This window comes from Rhincodon typus, chromosome 8, assembly GCF_021869965.1.
Source record: "Rhincodon typus isolate 14 chromosome 8, sRhiTyp1.1, whole genome shotgun sequence".
In the NCBI taxonomy this organism is placed as follows: Eukaryota; Metazoa; Chordata; class Chondrichthyes; order Orectolobiformes; family Rhincodontidae; genus Rhincodon; species Rhincodon typus.
The window spans coordinates 74,436,289-74,454,751 of NC_063339.1; the positions used below are offsets into that span (position 1 = coordinate 74,436,289).

The 18,463-nt window shown below is 45.5% G+C and overlaps 1 protein-coding gene across 1 annotated transcript in view; it reads left to right on the forward strand.

Moving 5' to 3' along the window:
• Positions 1-18,463, forward strand: part of mapkbp1 (mitogen-activated protein kinase binding protein 1) — a 165,482-nt gene that overhangs the window by 69,648 nt on the left and 77,371 nt on the right. The window contains exons 3-4 of the mRNA XM_048600305.1: positions 6,996-7,058; positions 7,474-7,531. Coding sequence (XP_048456262.1) covers positions 6,996-7,058; positions 7,474-7,531 — 121 coding nt within the window. The remainder of the gene's footprint in view (positions 1-6,995; positions 7,059-7,473; positions 7,532-18,463) is intronic.

Here is an 18,463-nt window from a genome sequence, read left to right on the forward strand (position 1 = left end):
CGGGGTTCGATTTCACCCTCGGGCGACTGTCTGGGTGGAGTTTGCACCTTCTCCCTGTGTCTGTGTGGGTTTCCTCCCGCAGTCCAAAGTTGTGCAGGCTGGGTGGATTGGCCGTGCTAAATTGCCCCATAGTGTTGAGGGATGCATAAGCTAGGTGGGTTAGCCATGGGAAATGCAGGGTTACAGGGGTAGGATAGTGGGTATGGGTGGGATGCTGTTCGGAGGGTTGGTGATGGGCCAAATGGCCTGCTTCCAAACTGTAGGGATTCTATGTTGAGCTGTGACTTTTTTGAAAACCGGCTGCAAGATGGGACCCTCCGATCAGTGGCCCATGGTAGAGGCCATATGATTACAGTAAGCCAGGAGATACGTTAGTGTACCATTCCATTTTAGCCCAAGCGTGATGCTGAACTGCCCTCTGAAATGGTGTGGCAAATCATTCAGCTCAAGAGAAATTAGGGATGGGCAAGAAATGCTGGCCCAACCAAAGATGTCAACCTCCACGAAAGAATTTAAAGTAAAGCAATGGAATGTCTTTGAAGTGTAATCGCTGTTGGAATAATATTTTGTACGTATGTATCACGCTTAATGGAATGGAATGGCCTTCACTGTCTCACAGGGGTAACATAACAAAAGATAATACCAAGACAGGCGCCCAAAAACTTGGTCAAAAGCGGTACGTGTTAAGGAATGTCTTAAAGGAGGGAGGTGAGCCAGGGAGATGTAGGAAGAAGATTCTTGAGCTTGAGGTCTACGTTACCAAAGCTGAGGCCAACAGCAATTAAAATCAATGTGCTCAAGAGGCAAGAGTTAGACATTCCAGAGGGTAAAAGGGCTACAGAGACTGGGAGTTGTGAGGCTGTGGAGAGATTTGAGAAAGGATAAGCATTTTCAAACCAGATGCTGCTCGAGCCAACATAGGTTAGTGAGTACAGGGGTGTTAGACACAGTCAGCAGGGTTCAGGGTGACCTCACATTTACAGAGGCTGGACCAGCCATAGTGAATTGGCAAATGGTCAAATGTAAGGGTAAGAAAGGCCTGAAAAAGGAGTGAAGTCAATTAAGGCAGCAAGAGAAAGGAGTGGCATTCTTTGAACGAAGGAACCAGTGCCACTTTTATCGTCCCGTTGTGAGGCGTCCCACTTATCAGCAGCATGGGTACAGAGGAGGTTCACGAGAATGGTCCCAGGAATGAAAAAGCTCAACATATGAGGAACGTTTGAGGACTCTGGGTCTACACTCGATGGAGTTTAGAAGGATGAGGGTGGATCTAATTGAAACATACAGAATACGAATGGCCTGGACAGAGTGGATGTTGGGAAGATGTTTCCAATGGTAGGAGAGACGAGGACCCGAAGGCACAGCCTTAGAGTAAAGGGAAGACTTTTTAGATCGGAGATAAGGAGAAACTTCTTCAGCCAGAGAATGACGAATCTATGGAATTCGCTGCCACAGAATGGTGTGGAGGCCAGGTCATTGACTATATCTAAGATAGAGATAGATAGGTTCAAGGGGATTAAGGGTTATGGGAAGAAAGTGGGAGAATGGGGTTGAGAAACTTACCAGCCATGATTGAATGGTGGAGCAGACTTGATGGGCTGAATGGCCTAATTTCTGCTCCTATGCCTTATGGCCTTATGGTCTTATACCAATAATCCACTTACTTTTGTTTTGTGTTTATTCGTTGAACGTAGGCATCGATGGCAAAGCAAGTATTTACTTCCTCTCTTAATTGTCCATGAGCTGAGTGGCTTGCTGGGTGGTGCAGTTAAGAGCCAGCCACATTGCTGTTTTGCTGGAGTCACGACTGGGTAAGGGCGGCAACTTTCCTTCCCTAAGGGACATCAGTGAACCAGAAGACAGTCACCGTCACTGAAACTAGTTTCATATTTATTCACTGAGAAATGACCAGGTCCTCAGAGCATTAGCCTAGGTCTCTGGATGAACTAGTCCAGCAACATTACCACCACGTCCCCATGCAACCAATATTGCCTCCTTCAGGGCATTGGTTTGTGGCAGGGTGGGAAGACTATGCAAGCAATCCCCATCTGCCACTCTCCTGCCTAAGTAAATGTTCTCTCCCAAACGTACCGCTGAGACTGCAGCAAATCCTGCCTCATGATTCCTGAGTCCTGGACCTTTCCTACCAGGGGTAGATCCTTCCAGCATCTTCTTATCCTGTGTCTCTGGCTCTGTTGCAGTTTCCGTGATCTCTAATTCACCCTAGCACGTTAGATCCCAGGGAACCAAATCCATTTCCCTTCCAGTCTTATTGCAATGTGTGTGACTCTGACAGCGGTATTATCACTAAGCTGTTTATCCAGAGACCTGGGTAATGTTCTAGGGACCAGGGTCATTGGCCGATGGTGGAAATTAAACTTGATAAAAATCTGGAAATGAGAGTCTAAAGATGACCACAAAACCATTGCTGGGGAAAACCCATCTGGTTCACTAATGTCCTTTAGGGAAGGAAACTGCCATCCTTACCTGGTCTGGCCTACATGTGACTCCAGACCCACAGCAATGTGGTTGACTCTTAACTGCCCTCTGGGCAATTAGGGATGAGCAATAAACGCCAGCCTAGCCCTCATCCTGTGAATGAATAAAAGAAACAAAACTTTCTCACACTTTTCCACATCAGTAGAGTTCCACTGGACTGAAATCTAAGTCACATTCACTCACATTATATTCAGCTGCATTGGAGCAAACGTGTTATCTTGTGTTGAATTCCAGTAAGCTAAGATCCGTTCTATCAACTCACATTATATAGATTTACTTGGATCAAACATTTTCCCACTCCAGCACACTATATTCAATTGCATTTGATCAAGATACTTCCCATTCACTGCCCTGCTATTGGATTCTAATGTATTGGGATAGCTTGTGATGGTTAGCGTATTTCCATAAAGGATGTGGTTGATGCTCTTATGTACTAGACTTTAGTGACAAATATGCATCTGCTTATTCACCCAAACTCCTGGATATTAATGGACCAATCTCTTATTGCATTCCCACTGTTGTCTGGTTCCTCCTTAAACAGGTTAGACAACCCCGAACAGAATGTGATAAATAAATTTGCCCGGGTCATATCACTACGAACCCAAGCCGATACCAATGCAAAACAGTCCCACCTTTATTAGAAACAAAGTTACAATAATCTTTAACGCTAGCCTAATCTTTAATACTATTTGGCCCCTCAAGGTTACAATACTCCCAGAGTCTCTTGTAGATTCATGCTCTCTGTCTGCCTTAGAACAGAGAACAGTACAGCACTGTACAGACACTTCGGCCCACGATGTTGTGCCGACCTATTGTCCTACTAAGATCAATCTACCCTGCATACCCTACATTTTACTATCCTCCATGTGCCTATCCAAGTGTCGCTTAAAAGTCTCTAAAGTATTTGACTCCACTACCACTGCTGGCAGTGCATTCCACACGCCCACCACTCTCTGTGTGAAGAATCTACCTCTGACATCTCCCCTACACCTTCCTCCAATCACCTTAAAATTATGCCCCCTCGTAATAGTAATTTCCGCCCTGGGAAAATGTCTCTGACTATCCACTCTATCTATGCCTCTCATCATCTTGTACACCTCTATCAAGTCACTTCTCATCCTTCTTCACTCCAATGAAAAAAGCTCTAGCTCCCTCAACTTTTCCTCATAAGACCTGCTCTCCAGTCCAGGCAGCATCCTGGTAAATCTCCTCTGCACCCTCTCTAAAGTTTCCATATCTTTCCTATAATGCGGTGACCAGAACTGAACACAATATTCCAAGTGTGGTCTAACCAGAGTTTTATAGAGCTGCAGCATGACCTCACGGCTCTTAAACTCAATCCCCCTGCCAATGAAATCCAACACACCATACGCCTTCTTTACAACCCTATCAACTTGGGTCGCAACTTTGAGGGATCTCTGGACGTGGACCCCAAGATCCCTCTGTTCCTCCACACTGTCGAGAATCCTGCCATTAACCCTGTATTCTACATTCAAATTTGACCTTCCAAAATGAATCACTTCACACTTTTCTGGGTTGAATTCCATCTAGCACTTCTTTGCCCACTCTGCATTCTGTCAATGTCCTGTTGCAACCTACAACAACCCTCCACGCTGTCCACAACTCCATCAACCTTCGTGTCTCTTGGTCTGCAAAGCTGCTTTCCCTCCCTCTCTCTCTCCCGATGGTCAGCTGGTCTCGGCCTATTGCCATGCTGATCTCCTCAGATGGCCTCAGATGATTGCAAGAGCAGTTCCGAGGTAAACCCTGTTTCTATACCTTTAAACAATTTTCTGGAACTTTCTATAGTTCTGGCCAGACAGGGAGATACACGTAATAGTTTGAAACAAGAGTCAATCGTTAGGTAGCATGCTACTGTTAGTTTCTTTGTCTCGCGGGACTCACTGCCTTTCTGTCTTTTTTTTGTATTCATTCACGGGATGTGGGAATTGCTGGCCAGGCTGCATTTATTGCCCATTCCTAATTGCCCAGAGTTTAGAGTCAATCACATTGCTGTGGGTCTGGAGTCACATGTAGGCCAGACCAGGTGAGGATGGCCTTTTCCTTCCCTAAAGGGCATTAGTGAACCAGATGGGTTTTTCCCCTGACAATCGATTCACTAGAGTCTTAAGAGCCATCACTAGACTCTTAACCCCAGATATTTATTGAATTCAAACTCCACCATCTGCTGTGGTGAGATTTGAACCCAGGTCTCTAGAACATTACCTGGGTCTCTGGGTTAACAGTACAGCAATAATCTCACTAGGCCGTTGCCTCCCCAGTCTGGGCTCCTTTGTTTAGTGGATAAATCGTTGGGGGTAGGTCTGTCCAGAATAATTATTGCCTTTTATATTACGTCATTAGCACCAGGCTGCTATATTTGCATTGTGCCTGATGTGTTGGTTTTTGTGATTTCAGAGTTTTACGTGGCCAACATACCCAGCATCCTGTATCTTAGCAGCCAGGAAACTGCCACACCGCTCTCCAGGAACCAAAATCTAAAAATAATATTAATCCTCTAGATTAATATTTTAATTAGTGTCAAAAGCACTTCAGAAATATCAAAGCTTTCTGATATTTTTGTAGGGTCTGTTTTAATATTCTCTGAGTTCTTTTTTGCTTTGATTCATTCCCCAAATAAACAGCCATGTGCTTTTTTAAACAACCTTATTTATTTCATATAAATCGTGACTCCTGATAAAACCTAGTTGCTTTATCTCTTTCTTTGTTGTGGTTTTGCTGCAGTTTTTGTGATTTTCCCTGGAGCGTCGGAGGTTCGGGGGGAGGGGGGCAGTGTTGTCCTTATAGAGGTTTATATAATCATGAGGGGCATGGATAGGCATGAGAGGGCAAAGATATAAAAGGGACTTAAGGGACAACTTTTTCACACAGATGATAGTGCATGTACAGAATGAGCTACCAGAGGAAGTGCTGGAAGCTGGTACAATTACAATATTTAAAAGACATCTAGATGGGGGCATGAAAGGAAGGGTTTGAAGGGATACAGGCTAAATGCTGACAAATGGGACTAGATTAATTTAGGATATCTGGTTGGCATGGACAAGATGGACCGAAGGGTCTGTTTCTGTGTTGTACAACTCTATGACACTATCTCTCAGTGATTCACTCACTCTGAACTATCAGGATTGCATTGTACATTGTTATACTGCCTCAGTTACATTAAACCTGTATAAAATATGTTCAGATTTAGCAGGGGTATTGTGCCCTGTACTCAATACCACATTTAGGAAGAGAGTGAGGGGATCAAAGCGAACACAAAAATTGCTATGAGATGCAGATGGATCTGGATGACCTAGTACATGGATTGCACAAGGTTAGCATGCAGCAAGGTACAGCAAGTAATTGGGAGAACTAATAGAAGTGTTATCATTTGTTGTGCACAGAACAGAATATAAACGTAGGGAGGTTAGGGTCACTTACACAGGACATATGCGAGATTGCATTTGGAGTACTATGGCCACCTTTACTTCAAGGAAGGATTTAAATGCATTGGAACCAGTTCAAAGAAGGCTTCTAGGGCTAATACCTAGAATGAGGGAGTGGTGTCTTATGAGGAAAGGTTGGACTGGCTACTGAAGTATTGAAGAACAACAGGCGACTTGATTGAAACATGTAAGATCTTGAGGAGTCTCGACAGGGTCGGTGTGAAAAGGATGTTTCCTCTTGGGGAAAATCTAGAACTAGGGGTCGTAGTTTAAAAATCAGGGGTCGTCCGCTTAAAGCAGAGACGAAGCAAAATGTTTACTCGCAGAGGGTCATTTGTCTTTGAAACTTCCTCCCTGAAAATGTGGTAGAAGCAGAGTCTTTGAATATTTTTTAAGGCAGACGGAGACAGACTCTCGACAAGCAAGGGGACTAAAGGTTTTGGGGGCTAGGCAGAAATGCAGTCGCAATCAATTTAGCCGTGATCGTGTTTAATGACAGAGCAGGTTCAAGGGGGGCTGAATGGCCTTCTGCTCTTGGTTTATGTGTTCACATGATTCACAAGAGTAGCTCCTGGGATGGAATGATTGCGGAAGTTAGGACTCGGAGAAGAGATGGTTGAGAGGAGGTCTGATAGAGGTCATAGAGTTATACATGGAATCACGAGAGGTCTGGACAAGGGAAAGCTACTGCCTCTAAGAACAAGAATCAGAGGGCGCAGATTTAATTTAGTCGACAAAAGGAACAGTGGAGACATGAGGAAAAACATTTTGTTTTACAAAGTGAGAGATTAAGATCTGAAATGCACTGTCTGAGAGTGTGGCGAAGGTCCTGTCAATTGAGGTTTACAAAGGGGAATGGGATCGTTGTGGGAAATGGATGAAGGTGCCAGTTACTCACTCACAGCGGGGAGCGGGGCATTAGACATTCGTTCCTTCAGACAGCCAGTACAGGCACAATGGAGTGAATGGCCGCCTTCTGTGCTTTGATTCTATTCAATTATTCCACCTTCAATCGTGACACTGGATTTGTTTTTTCTTCTCCCGTTTCAGGTGTGTGGTTGTACTGTTTAATCCCAAGAAGAACAAGCAGCACCATATACTGAATGGATCAAGGTAGGACATTGTCAGCTCACCGAGCAATGTGAGGACCCAGCCGCATCCTTCCAGTTGATGTCAGCTGACTGAGGGGAAGAATTTGGTAGTAAATTCACTACACTGAGTGGACAGTTAAAGTGAATGGGAGCACAGAACAGAGATGGGACTACAACACTATGGTGCCATTACATGCCACCCTTACATGCCTTTGGCATGTCACCTTGCTGGCAGAAGCGAATTTATCCTTTCAACCCCAGCGTCTGGGGGCGGGGAGATGACCAGGAGGAGGATAGAGAAGGGAATCAGAGGAAGGAGAAAAGGAAGTGTAACTTTGCTTGGAACCGGCCCAAGAGATCACTTGAGCCAGGTTTTATTTGTAACACCTATTAGCTTTTATGCGATGAGATCTGACTTTGTTCTTCATTTCTCCCAGGAAAACCATCACAGCGGTGGCCTTTTCTCCAGATGGCAAGTACCTGGTCACGGGTGAGGTGAGTTTCATGACCCAAATCCTTCTGCCCAATTCCTACAGTTTGTTCCTTGTGCCCTCAGCCTTGTGCTGGCACAAATATAAGATAGTCACTGATAAACCCAGGAGCAAGCTAGGTAAATGCATGAAGGAGAGAGGGAGGAGGCAATGGCTTAGTGGCATTATCGCTAGACAATTTATCCAGAGACCCTGGAAATGTTCTGGGGAACTAGGGTTCGAATCATGCCATGGAAGCTGGTAGATATTGAATTCATTAGAAGTCTGGAATCAAGAGTCTAATGATGGCCATGTAGTCATTCTCAATTGTAACGGGAAAACCCGTCTGGTTCACTAATGTCCTTCAGGGAAGGAAATCTGCCTTCCTTACTCTCTGGGGTAAAGATATTACTGGGGTATGAGGATATGATTTCAGATGCATACAACGATGTGGTCGACTCTTAACTGCCCCCTGCAAAGGCCTAGCAACCTAGCAATCAAGGGCAATTAGGGATGGGCAACAAATGCTGGCCTTGCCCCATTAAACCTACATGCCATGAAAGGAAAAAAAGAAGAGGCGGAGGGTGAGGGGGTGTTTCCTGTGAACTAGATGGGCCAAGTGGCCTGCAAATTTAACCTAATTCCAATCCTGACCTTCAGAAAATGGTGGCTCACCACCAGTGGCAAGAAGGGTTGGGCAATAAAAGTAGGCCCAGCCAGTGACACTGACAAAATAAATCGGAATTTGGGAATATTTTCAGTTAAAATGGAATTCCTCTCCGTAAAGTCACAGTATTAATCACAATAAATTGACACTGATCCTGCTTCAAGAGACTTCTTTCATCCTGTTGATATTTTGTGAAAATGTTGAAGCAGCCCACGCTAAATTTAACCATCTGGTCCCGATTTAAAGAGGTGGCAACTGAGGCTTAGAACATTTCCTGTGAGGATGAGATGTTGCCCGGGAAACCATGGACATCCTGCTGCAAACAGTTCTACCACATCATTGTTTTTTCGACATTAAGATGTCACAGTGACTAGTCCGTGATGTTATTCCCACAAACACCCGGTCTGAATCCCTCTCTCAGCTAAATGAAGGAGCAAACTGACCCTTTCAAAGGTTTTCACAGAAGCAAGATAATGCAGAGGCTGGAAATTTGAGATTGAAAGAGGGAAGGTTGGACTTTCTCGATAGGTCGGGCAGCGCCGATGGAGAGAGAAGCTGCTAATGTTGCAGGTCCAGAGATTTTCAGTCCTGTTCGAACAAAAAGCCTTTAACCAGTAGCGTCAGGCTTGGGTTTCCAATCCTACACCCAGGCAGTTAACGTTGGGAAATGTCCAGGCTCGGCCTCCATGCCTTGGGGGGAATGTTGCTTGCTTTGGTCAGATTTTCATTCCAGAAGGCAGGAGGGGTGGGCAGTGAGTGGCTCCCTCACCTCCCCCACCTCCTCAGAAAGAGTTAGGAGGTAGCCATAGAGGCTGCCAGTTTTAATGAGGTGAGCTGCTTAAATTCCCCAGCATCGTGCTCTGAGATTTTGTCACAGTTGTAATAATGACAGTCAAACAAACAAGCATCCTTCCACCTGTCAGTCCTCACAGCCCTACACAAACCCACTCTTTATTCCACCTTGTGTACCGTGCACCCAGCCCTTGTATCCTCCTTACAAACTTAAGCACCTCTAACTGTGGCTGGGACGTGGGGTCACTATTTACAAAGAAGGGGTTACCCACTTCTTGATGTCAAGAAACACTTCCTCACACAAAGGATGGAGGCAATCTGGAACTGCCTTTCGCTCAGGAACTAAAGTTTCAGAACCACGATTAAGATTTTTTAGTTTGGTATATCACATAACTGCAGTTATCAGTTGAGTAATATTTCTGAAATCCAATTAATCGAACAAAACGCAGAAAGATCACAAGGCAGGTGGTGCGTCGCAGCTACAGTGTGTGTGAGCTACTGGACGCCTGTGTGATCTATGGTAACCACATCTGCAGTAGGTGGATGCAGCTTGAGGAGCTTTGCCTGAGAGATTAGGACACTGCGATGCATCAGGGAGGAGGAAGTTCCATGGATGCATGATTTGAAGAAGCAGCCACACCCTGAAGGTTGGGTACTTGTGATTTGGTCTGTGTTTAGGTACAGAGTTGTGCGATTTGGAGCAATCATGAATTAGAGAGCAAGGGAGTGAGCAGTGAATTAGACTTGAAGAGAGCTAGAATTTGAGAAGGACTTTTTTTTTTGAGCTTGCCATGTGCCTATGGATAAGTGACACAGCATTAAAGGAGGTCATTCATCTTATCATGTCTTTGTGAATCAGTGGAAGAGCTCTCCAATTAGTCCCGCTCCCTGCTGATTTTTCCTTTACAATTTTACATCCAAGGCATTTGGCATGCTTGCCTTCATTGCTCAGTCCTTTGAGTGTAGGAGTTGGGATGTCATGTTGAGGTTGTACAGGACATTGGTGAGTCCTCTTCTGGAATAATGTGTCCAGTTCTGGTTGCCCAGGAAGGATATTAATAAGCTGGAGAGGATTCAGAACAGATTTACCAGGATGAAAAAAGGGTGGATAGCCAGAGACTTTTTTTAACTGGAGCATAGGAGGCTGAGAGGCAAACCTTCAGAAGTTTATGAAATAATGATAGGTATAGATAGAGTTAATGGTAGTTGGCTTTTCCCAAGGATGGGAGATTTCAAGACTAGGGAGCACATTTTTAAGGTAAGAGAGATTTAAAAAAGACACGAGGGGCAAATTTTTTACACAAGAGGGTGGTTCGCGTGTGAAATGAACTTCCTGAGGAGGTGGTGGATGCGGGTACAATTACAATGTTTGAAAGACATTTGGATAGATACATAAATAGGAAAAGTTTGGAGGGAAATGGGCCAGGAGCAGGCAGGTGGGACTAGTTTAGTTTGGGATTATGGTCAGCATGGACTAGTTGGACTGAAGGGTCTGTTTCTGTGCTGGATGACTCTAAGAACAGGTCCCTGTACCTGAATATGTGGCACCGCTATTAAATATAAATAAACCTTGCTATAAACGGCAGTTATTGGAGTGATTAACAAACTTGGGATTGGCCAGCAAGTCCTGCCCAGTCGCAGAAACTCATCAAACAATAGATGAGATAACAAAGTGTAGAGCTGGATGAACACAGCAGGCCAAGCAGCATCACAGGAGCAGGAAAGCTGACGTTTCGGGTCTGGACCCTTCTTCAGAAAAAGTATCGCAAAGTTCTGAATTCATTTTCTGAAGAAGGGTCCAGATGTTTCTTCTTAGGTTTTGCAAGCTCGGTCTGGTGGAGCATGTATTACAGATAGACGGAGGAACAAGTTCTTTTTTTGACCAGTCAGCCATTGGCATCATACCAGGTTGGAAATTCCTACACAATACCGCTCAGTCATGTGGTGGGCAAAACATCCTTTTGGCCTGGTGCCAGTATCCTGTTTATGGGGAATACTGCACAACAAACAGCTTGCTTAACATGTTGTTCAGAATTTTGAGATATTCATCGAGATATGTGACCTCAAAGATCACCAAATCCTTCTTCAACAGAGTTAAATACATCCCGGTCAATCTTATTAAACCCTCTCGTTAAGTACGCCAGAGGCAGAACCTGAGCCCTGACCCCTGCATCGTGGTTATGTTTTGGCTGTGGAGCAAAGTGGCGACACCTGTGATGTGGTTGGGTGGTTCTCAACGACATTCTGCTCTTGGCTCCGTGAGTCAGAAGGTTGTGGGTTCAAGTCCAGCTCCAACGACATCAATCCACATAATCCTGAGGCACTGAAGGGAAAGAAATATTCAAGCAGAAAGAGAGATTGGGGATAACAAGGTGTAGAGCTGGAATAACACAGCAGGCCAAGCAGCATCAGAGGAGCAGGAAGGCTGACGTTTCGGGCCTAGACCCTTCGGGTGTTTGTTTGCCAAATAAACAGCCTTTACACAGTGGGACTGTTCAATCTGGTAAGGGTGACACTGTCAAGATGCATGTGGACATGTTGAATAAGTAGTTTGTGTCAGTATTTACAGCAGAGAATGAATCTGAAATGTTGGTTAGAATGACTGGTGGCTCAGTGGTTAGCACTGCTGCCTCATAGCATCAGGGACCCAGGTTCGATTCCACCCTCTGGCAACTGTGTGTGGATTTTGCACATTCTCCCTGTGTCTATGTGGGTTTCCTCTGGGTGCTCCTGTTTCGTCCTGCTGTCCAAAGATGTGTAGGCTAGGTGGATTGGCCATGCTAAATTGCCTAAGATGTGCAGGCTAGGTGGATTAGCCATGGGAAATGTAGGGTTATGGAGATAGAGTGGGGGCCTGGGACTGAGTGGGAAGCTCTTCAGAGGTCAGTGTTGACTCAATGGGTTGAATGGCCTGCTTCCACACTGTAAGGATTCTGTGGTTCTCCCTCGGGTTGAACCAGGAACTGGGACATGACAAATGTAGTAAACAAAATATCAATAAATGTTTCAATGTTCAATCCCTTGGACCTGTTGACTTGAATCTCAGGCTCTTCACAACCAATTGGCTGAACATCAGTGATTGGGAGACCATGGGAACCTGCGATTGATGGTAGAGTGAGTGATCACTGAGAAAGTTTTTACCAGATCACAGAGAGCCAGCGTTGCTTTGTAAAGGGTAGCCCATAACTTGACCAGTTGGGGATAAGGGTGGTGAGGAAATGGGCGAGTCAAGGAATGGAAGGGTTGGGGAACAGGTGGGGAATGAGGGGTTGGAGATTGTGGAACTTCAGGGCATGGGAGGATCAGGGAGTAGGAAGTAGGTGAGCGGAAAGTGGATTAGGCAGTGACCAGGAGAGGGATGGGCAGGTGGGATTGGGTAGAAGGATGCTTGGTTAGCAGGGAGGGAAGGTGCGCAGGAGATGTGGCTACCCGATAGTGTGAGGTAAATTGGCAAGAATTAGCACATTCCTTTTGCATATTTCAATTTAGTTTCAAAGTTATTTCACTCACAGTGATAACCCCCACAGGGCCCCTGGGGAATCATTAATTAATCTCCTTGTGGTGTTTGTTAACTATGAGTTCCCTTGGTAACAGGCAGTGGCCTGCTTAACTGGAACTCATCGCCTAAGCATAATCCCTACCTCTGAACCAGGAGGCCCAGGTTCAAGTCCCACTACATCTGAACCGGTTGTTTAGAAAAATAAGTTAAATTAAAAAAAAATTTAAAATTTCACTTAGACGCATTGGGCCTGCTCCTGGGCCTGACCAGGCTGGCTATAAACAGGTCCAGGCAATGGGCTGCGGAGCGGGCAATCTCTGCTAACTGCCTGCCCTTCTTCTGCGGGTACGTTCAGGCCCAGGTATCCTTGGGAGAGGGGGGAGAACGCAGTGTCCGTCAGTGCTCCTGATACCTTTAGGGAGGGGTGAGCAACATGGCAAATCCCTTGCTTTATCTCCCCCCCCTCCGCCTCCATTTGGTTTAGCCCCTACCCTCTCTCCCAACACACCTGATGGCTTGCGTTGCTGCAAGTGGGCCTTGCACGCAAATATTTAATTGGCTATGCGGGTGTTTTATTGGTGGTAAATAATGTTTAAAATGGGGGAAAAAAAACGCCAAGAAAAAGTCACGGTGATTTTGGCGGTGGGAAAGACGCTTAGTTCTGTGTCATAACGCCTCTGGGTAGAACAAAATAATCAAAGCAGGCCCAAAAGGCCGGCGGGGGGGTTGTTCTTGTGGTGCAGTGATAGCGTCTGTACCTCTGAGTCAGGAGGCCTGGTTTAAGCCCCAGTTATTCCATAGGATTGCCATAACATCTCTGAGCAGATTGATTTTTTTTTAAAAAACAGCAGTTCTAGAAGGGCTTTGGTGTAACAGTGGTAGTGACCTTGCCTCTTGTCCAGAAGGCCTGGGGTCAAGTCCTGCCTGCAGCAATGGTGTTTGATAACATCTGTTTACAGGTTGGTTCTGAAATAAAGCAGACTCAGGGATGGGTCTGGTCCCAGCTGGGACTGGCCTACGTACACTACGGGTGGTGGTTCTACTCTGTGTTCGATAATAGATGCGTTTCCTTCCAGTCAGGCTTCCTAGGTTATTCACTTACAAATACAGAAATTTTGCAAGCCTGTCCATTTTAATGTCTGTTTCTGATGACGCAAGTACTATGGAACAGGTTTTATTTTCTTTACTCTGGGATGTGGGCGTCCCTATCGAGGTCAGCATTTACTGACCATCGCTAATTGCCCATGAACTCAATAGGTCAGAGGTCACAACAGTCAACTGCATCTCTGTGGGTCTGGAGTCACATGTAGGCCAGACCAGGTATGGACGGCTGATTTCCTTCCCTTGAAGTAGACATTGGTGGACCAGATGGGTTTTTATGACAATTGACGATAGTTTGATGGCCACCGCCACTGAGCTAGCTTTAAATTCCAGTTTTTTTTTAGAAACTGAATTCAAATTGTGCCGACTGCTCTGACGGGATTTGTACTCCCATGCCAGAGAAGTAGTCTGGGCCTTTGGATTAGTGACCTTATCAGTACACCACCATCTGCCCCTACAGTACATGGGTTATATTGGGATAATTGGATTAGCTTGTCATGTTGTTTAAAGTTGCACTTTTCAGTAACTAGTTACAACTTTATGGCAAGAATTATTATTGCCTTCAAATAAATTTTGATAGATACTTAACAAAATTTTTTTAATACGTGTGGTTAGTACAGAAAGGTAGAAGGTGTTGCAGAAGTGTCAGCCACAATTGTATCGAATACTGGTACAGGCTTGAAGGGCTGAATGGACTCCTGCTCCTTTCATATGTAAACTTGTGTAAGACGGCTCTGTGCAGCTTAACAAGGGCTGAATAAATAAGTTCCACATTCTGTGGAATGGAGCGATGACCTAATTTAGTCAAGATGCCTCATAGTTCGTGTTATCCATTTCAAAGGAAGATGCAGTGAGGAGTTATTTATGAATTCTGACACCTCTCAGGATCTCTCCTCCTGTTTATCCATCTGTGTGAATGTTTGTCAGTCCTGTCACCTTTTCCCCTGTTTGTGTTCTCTCTCAAATCTCTCCATATCTGCCTTTTGCTGTGTGTGTGTGTCTGTGTCTATGTGTGTGTGTCTGTGTGTGTCAGAGAGTGTTAGTTTGTGTGTGTGCCTGTCTGTATATCTATGTGTGTGTAAGAGAGTGTGTTTGTGTTTATGTTTTAGAATGTGTCTGTCTATATGTGTTTGTGTGTGTGAGAGAGAGAGTGTGTGTCTGTGTGTGTGTTGGCGTTTCTGTGTGAGAGTCTGTGTGTGTGTGTGCACGCGCGCGCGCATGTATGTGTGTATGCCTGTGTGTGTACGTATATTTGTGGAAGTGTGTATCTACGTGAGTATGCATTTGTATGTATGTTTGTCTAAATGTGTGTGTTTGTGTGTGTGGGAGTGAGTACGTGTGTGTTCCAGTTCCTGTACACCTGTATCGCTTGTAAACATCAACTCCCATTTCCTTTCACACGTAAGCGCTCTCTCTCTCTCACACACATCACTTCCGAAGAGGCAAGTCCTTACTATACCACGAAAAAACCCTCCTTTCCCAATCCTCCCCCTTGTACGGACACACACCACTACATCGGAGTTACCAGGATTGGCCCTGTTCTTGCAAAACTGGACAGATGGCATGGGAAAGATGGGATGGCATGGGAAAGATGGAATGCCATGGGAATTGGACTGAAGGCGATGATGGTGTTGATTAAGCACACCGGTGTACTGCAGCTGGATGTAAATATCCTGCAACTGTGTGTTTGTTAAAGAGGGATATCCCAGACACTATTCAGGAAGTTGGCAACCCTGGCTCAAGCAGGCACTTTCTTATGCACTCACACACAAATCCTTTCAGTCATGTTAGTGCTTTTTCTCTCGCACACATACCTACCCTCTGAACTTTCTCCCTCTCTCTCTCTCTCTCACTCTCACGTTCTGATATAAAGTAAGTTCAAGATAAAAAAAGAGGCTTAGAAAACTCATCAGATCAGCCAGTATCTGCGGAGAGTTAACACCTTAGACTGATGACTTTTTGTCAGAATATTCTTGATAAAAACCAAAAGAACTGCGGATGCTGAAAATCAGAAACAAAAAGCAAAGTTGCTGAAAAAGCCCAGCAGGTCTGTGACCCTTCCTCAGAACTGATGGCAGCTAGGAAAGTGTTGGTTTATATGCAGCAGGTAGGGTCAGGGGAGGGGGGAGCGGGATGCTGTGTAATTGATAGGTGGGGATAGAGCTCAAAGAGAAAGGAGAAGAGTTGCACAGACAAAGGAGTGGATAATGATCAGGCTGGGACGGTGAATAGTTGTTCATGGGGACTGCTAGTGACTAACAACAGGGGGTGTGTAATGGCAGGCTATGTGATAACAAGGCCTGGTGTGTGGGGTTGGGGGCTAGGACAGGGGAGAGTTCAGTATTGATTCTGGAGGGCTGCAGGGTCCCCGAGCAGAAAATGAGGTGTTGTTCTCCCAGCTTGCGCTGAGCTTCGCTGGAACACTGCAGCAAGCCAGAGACAGAGATGTTGGTCAGGGAGCAGGGTGGTGTGTTAAAGCGGCAGGCAACAGATAGCTCAGGGTCCTTTTTTTGAGAGCAGAACGCAGAGCAGTGACCCAGTCTACGCTTCGTTTCCTCATTGTAGAGGAGACTGCATTGTGAGCAGCGAAGGCAGTAAACTGCATCTCGATTCCAACAATATTCATTTGCTTGCTTGCCTTTTACATTGACTTCCCGTTCTGTTCCTGTTTTGCTTCCTCCAATTCCATTTGAAGTTAACTGGGTCTTGACAATGACTTTACTTCAAATGAACAGCTCTGACAAGTGGAACTAATGCAGAATGATTGCTGCTCAGCTTCTTCTGATTTCTTTTTAAAAAAAGACTTCTCTTTCAAGTGAGCATTCGCTTTTAATCGTTCACATCCTGTGTATTGTTTTATTAGAAATGCTACCATCTGTTTCCCTTTGCGCTGCTGGGTGATACAGTTTGATAATTGCAGGAGCCATTCCAACGAAATGGTCAGTCCAGTCGTCTAGTACAGCATCTGGATGTTTCTGTATTAGCGGTTACTGTCAGTCCCTTCCATCAGGGATATGACTGTAAACTGAGTGGTGTTTCTCAACCCCTCGGTTTTGCAGAATTATCTCACAGCATCGACTCAAGAGGGTAGTTCTGTGCAGGACTGAGGGAGTGCTGCACTGTCAGAGGTGCCCTGTCTTTTGAATGAGGTGTTAAGCCAAACAACGTGAATGTTGGTGAGGCTCCTGCTGGAGTACTGTGTCCAGTTCTGGTCTTCCTGTTACAGGAAGGATATTATTAAGCTGGAGAGGGTTCAGAAGAGCTTTACCAGGACGTTGCCAGATATTTGGGCTATAAAAAAAGGCTGGGACCTCTTTCACTGGAGTGTAGGAGGTTGAGAGGTGACCTTTATGGACGTTTATACAATCATGAGGATAATAGATATGGTGAATGGCAAGTGTTCCCTGAGGGTCCAGTTTAGAGGAGATGCTCTTCAGAGGGTTGGTGTGGACTGAGTGGGCCGAATGGCCTGTTTCCACACTGTAGGAATTCTATGATTCTAACATTACTGAAATGAGTAGCGCTGAGTGGCCTTTAACAGGCTTCATGTTGTGCTCTTGACATCAGCACCAGTGCATGTGCAGACTTCCTCGCCTTTATTTAAATAGTTTTAAGGCCAAGATCGGTAGATTCTTTATTAACGTTGGGGGGTGGAAGATAATTGGCGATATACAGGGGGATGTAAAGTTTGAGGTTATAATTGGATGAGCTGTGAACTAATGGAAGGTGGAGCAGGCCCAGAGGATTGAGCGGCCTTGTTTCTATGAGAGGCCTGGATCCACACACTGACTGCACTCTGCAGAGTTTCTCTCTGATCTCGCGGCTCTTGGCGTTTTCAAATCTCGCTTTTAATGCTTTCCAGATTGCTTCAGGGTCCCAAACAGAAGGTCAACCACGTCAAGAAAAAGTGCCCAAGAGGCTCACTGTAATAAACAGGAACAGACAAAAGCTGCAGTTCTCTTTACAGTTTTAGCTGCAGTCATAGCAACGTCTGTATCAGATCATTTATCTCCAATAAAATGCCGCGATGCAGGCAGCAAAACAGCTTTCAAAGAGAACGTGACTGAGAGCTGGAGGGAACAACGGTGATTTGGCTGTGCTGCCCATTTATCTATCACATTATTAATCACAAATGTGGTTGACTAAATGTGTCTCAGAGATGGTAGGAACTGCAGACCCTTTTCTGAAGAAGGGTCTAGGCCCGAAACGTCAGCTTTCCTGCATTTCTGAAGAAGGGTCTAGGCCCGAAACGTCAGCCTTCCTGCTCCTCTGATGCTGCTTGGCCTGCTGTGTTCATCCAGCTCTACACCTTGTTACCTCTTGACTAAATGTGAACTGATGACAAGTAGCAAACTGAGAGACAATCTGTCCAACCATTTCTACCATTGGCTTAGATTGTGGCTGATGTATATCTTGATTCCAGTTTCCTCTCTTAGTTCCACAGCCCTGCTTCAAAAAGATAATCAGTCTCGGTGTGAGATTTCCAGTCGCCCCCCCACCCCCTTGTAATATCAGGCCAGCCCAGGTGGACGTCATAGAATAGGAGTTCCCCAATTGGGGCTGTTAACCTGGTCCAATCAGGGAGCCCTGCCTGACAGATATAAACAGGAATGTCTTTATTTGGGAGGCTTGACTCGTTCAATCCTGCCGTCGAAGACTGGGCCCAGCCTGTGGAAAGAATGCAGTTTTTTTTCCCCCGGGCAAATGACATTGGGGCGGATGGAAAGCACCAAGTAATACTCCTGACTGCAGCATTTTAGTAAACAAAATAAAAACGGGATTGTCAGGGAGAGCCGGCTCTGAAGGAGCTGGACTCTCCACGTGTAAATAAAGGGTGACCCGGTGACAGGGTACCAGCCCCCGTGGAGTTATTTCACCCCCCCACACCCCCACCCTAC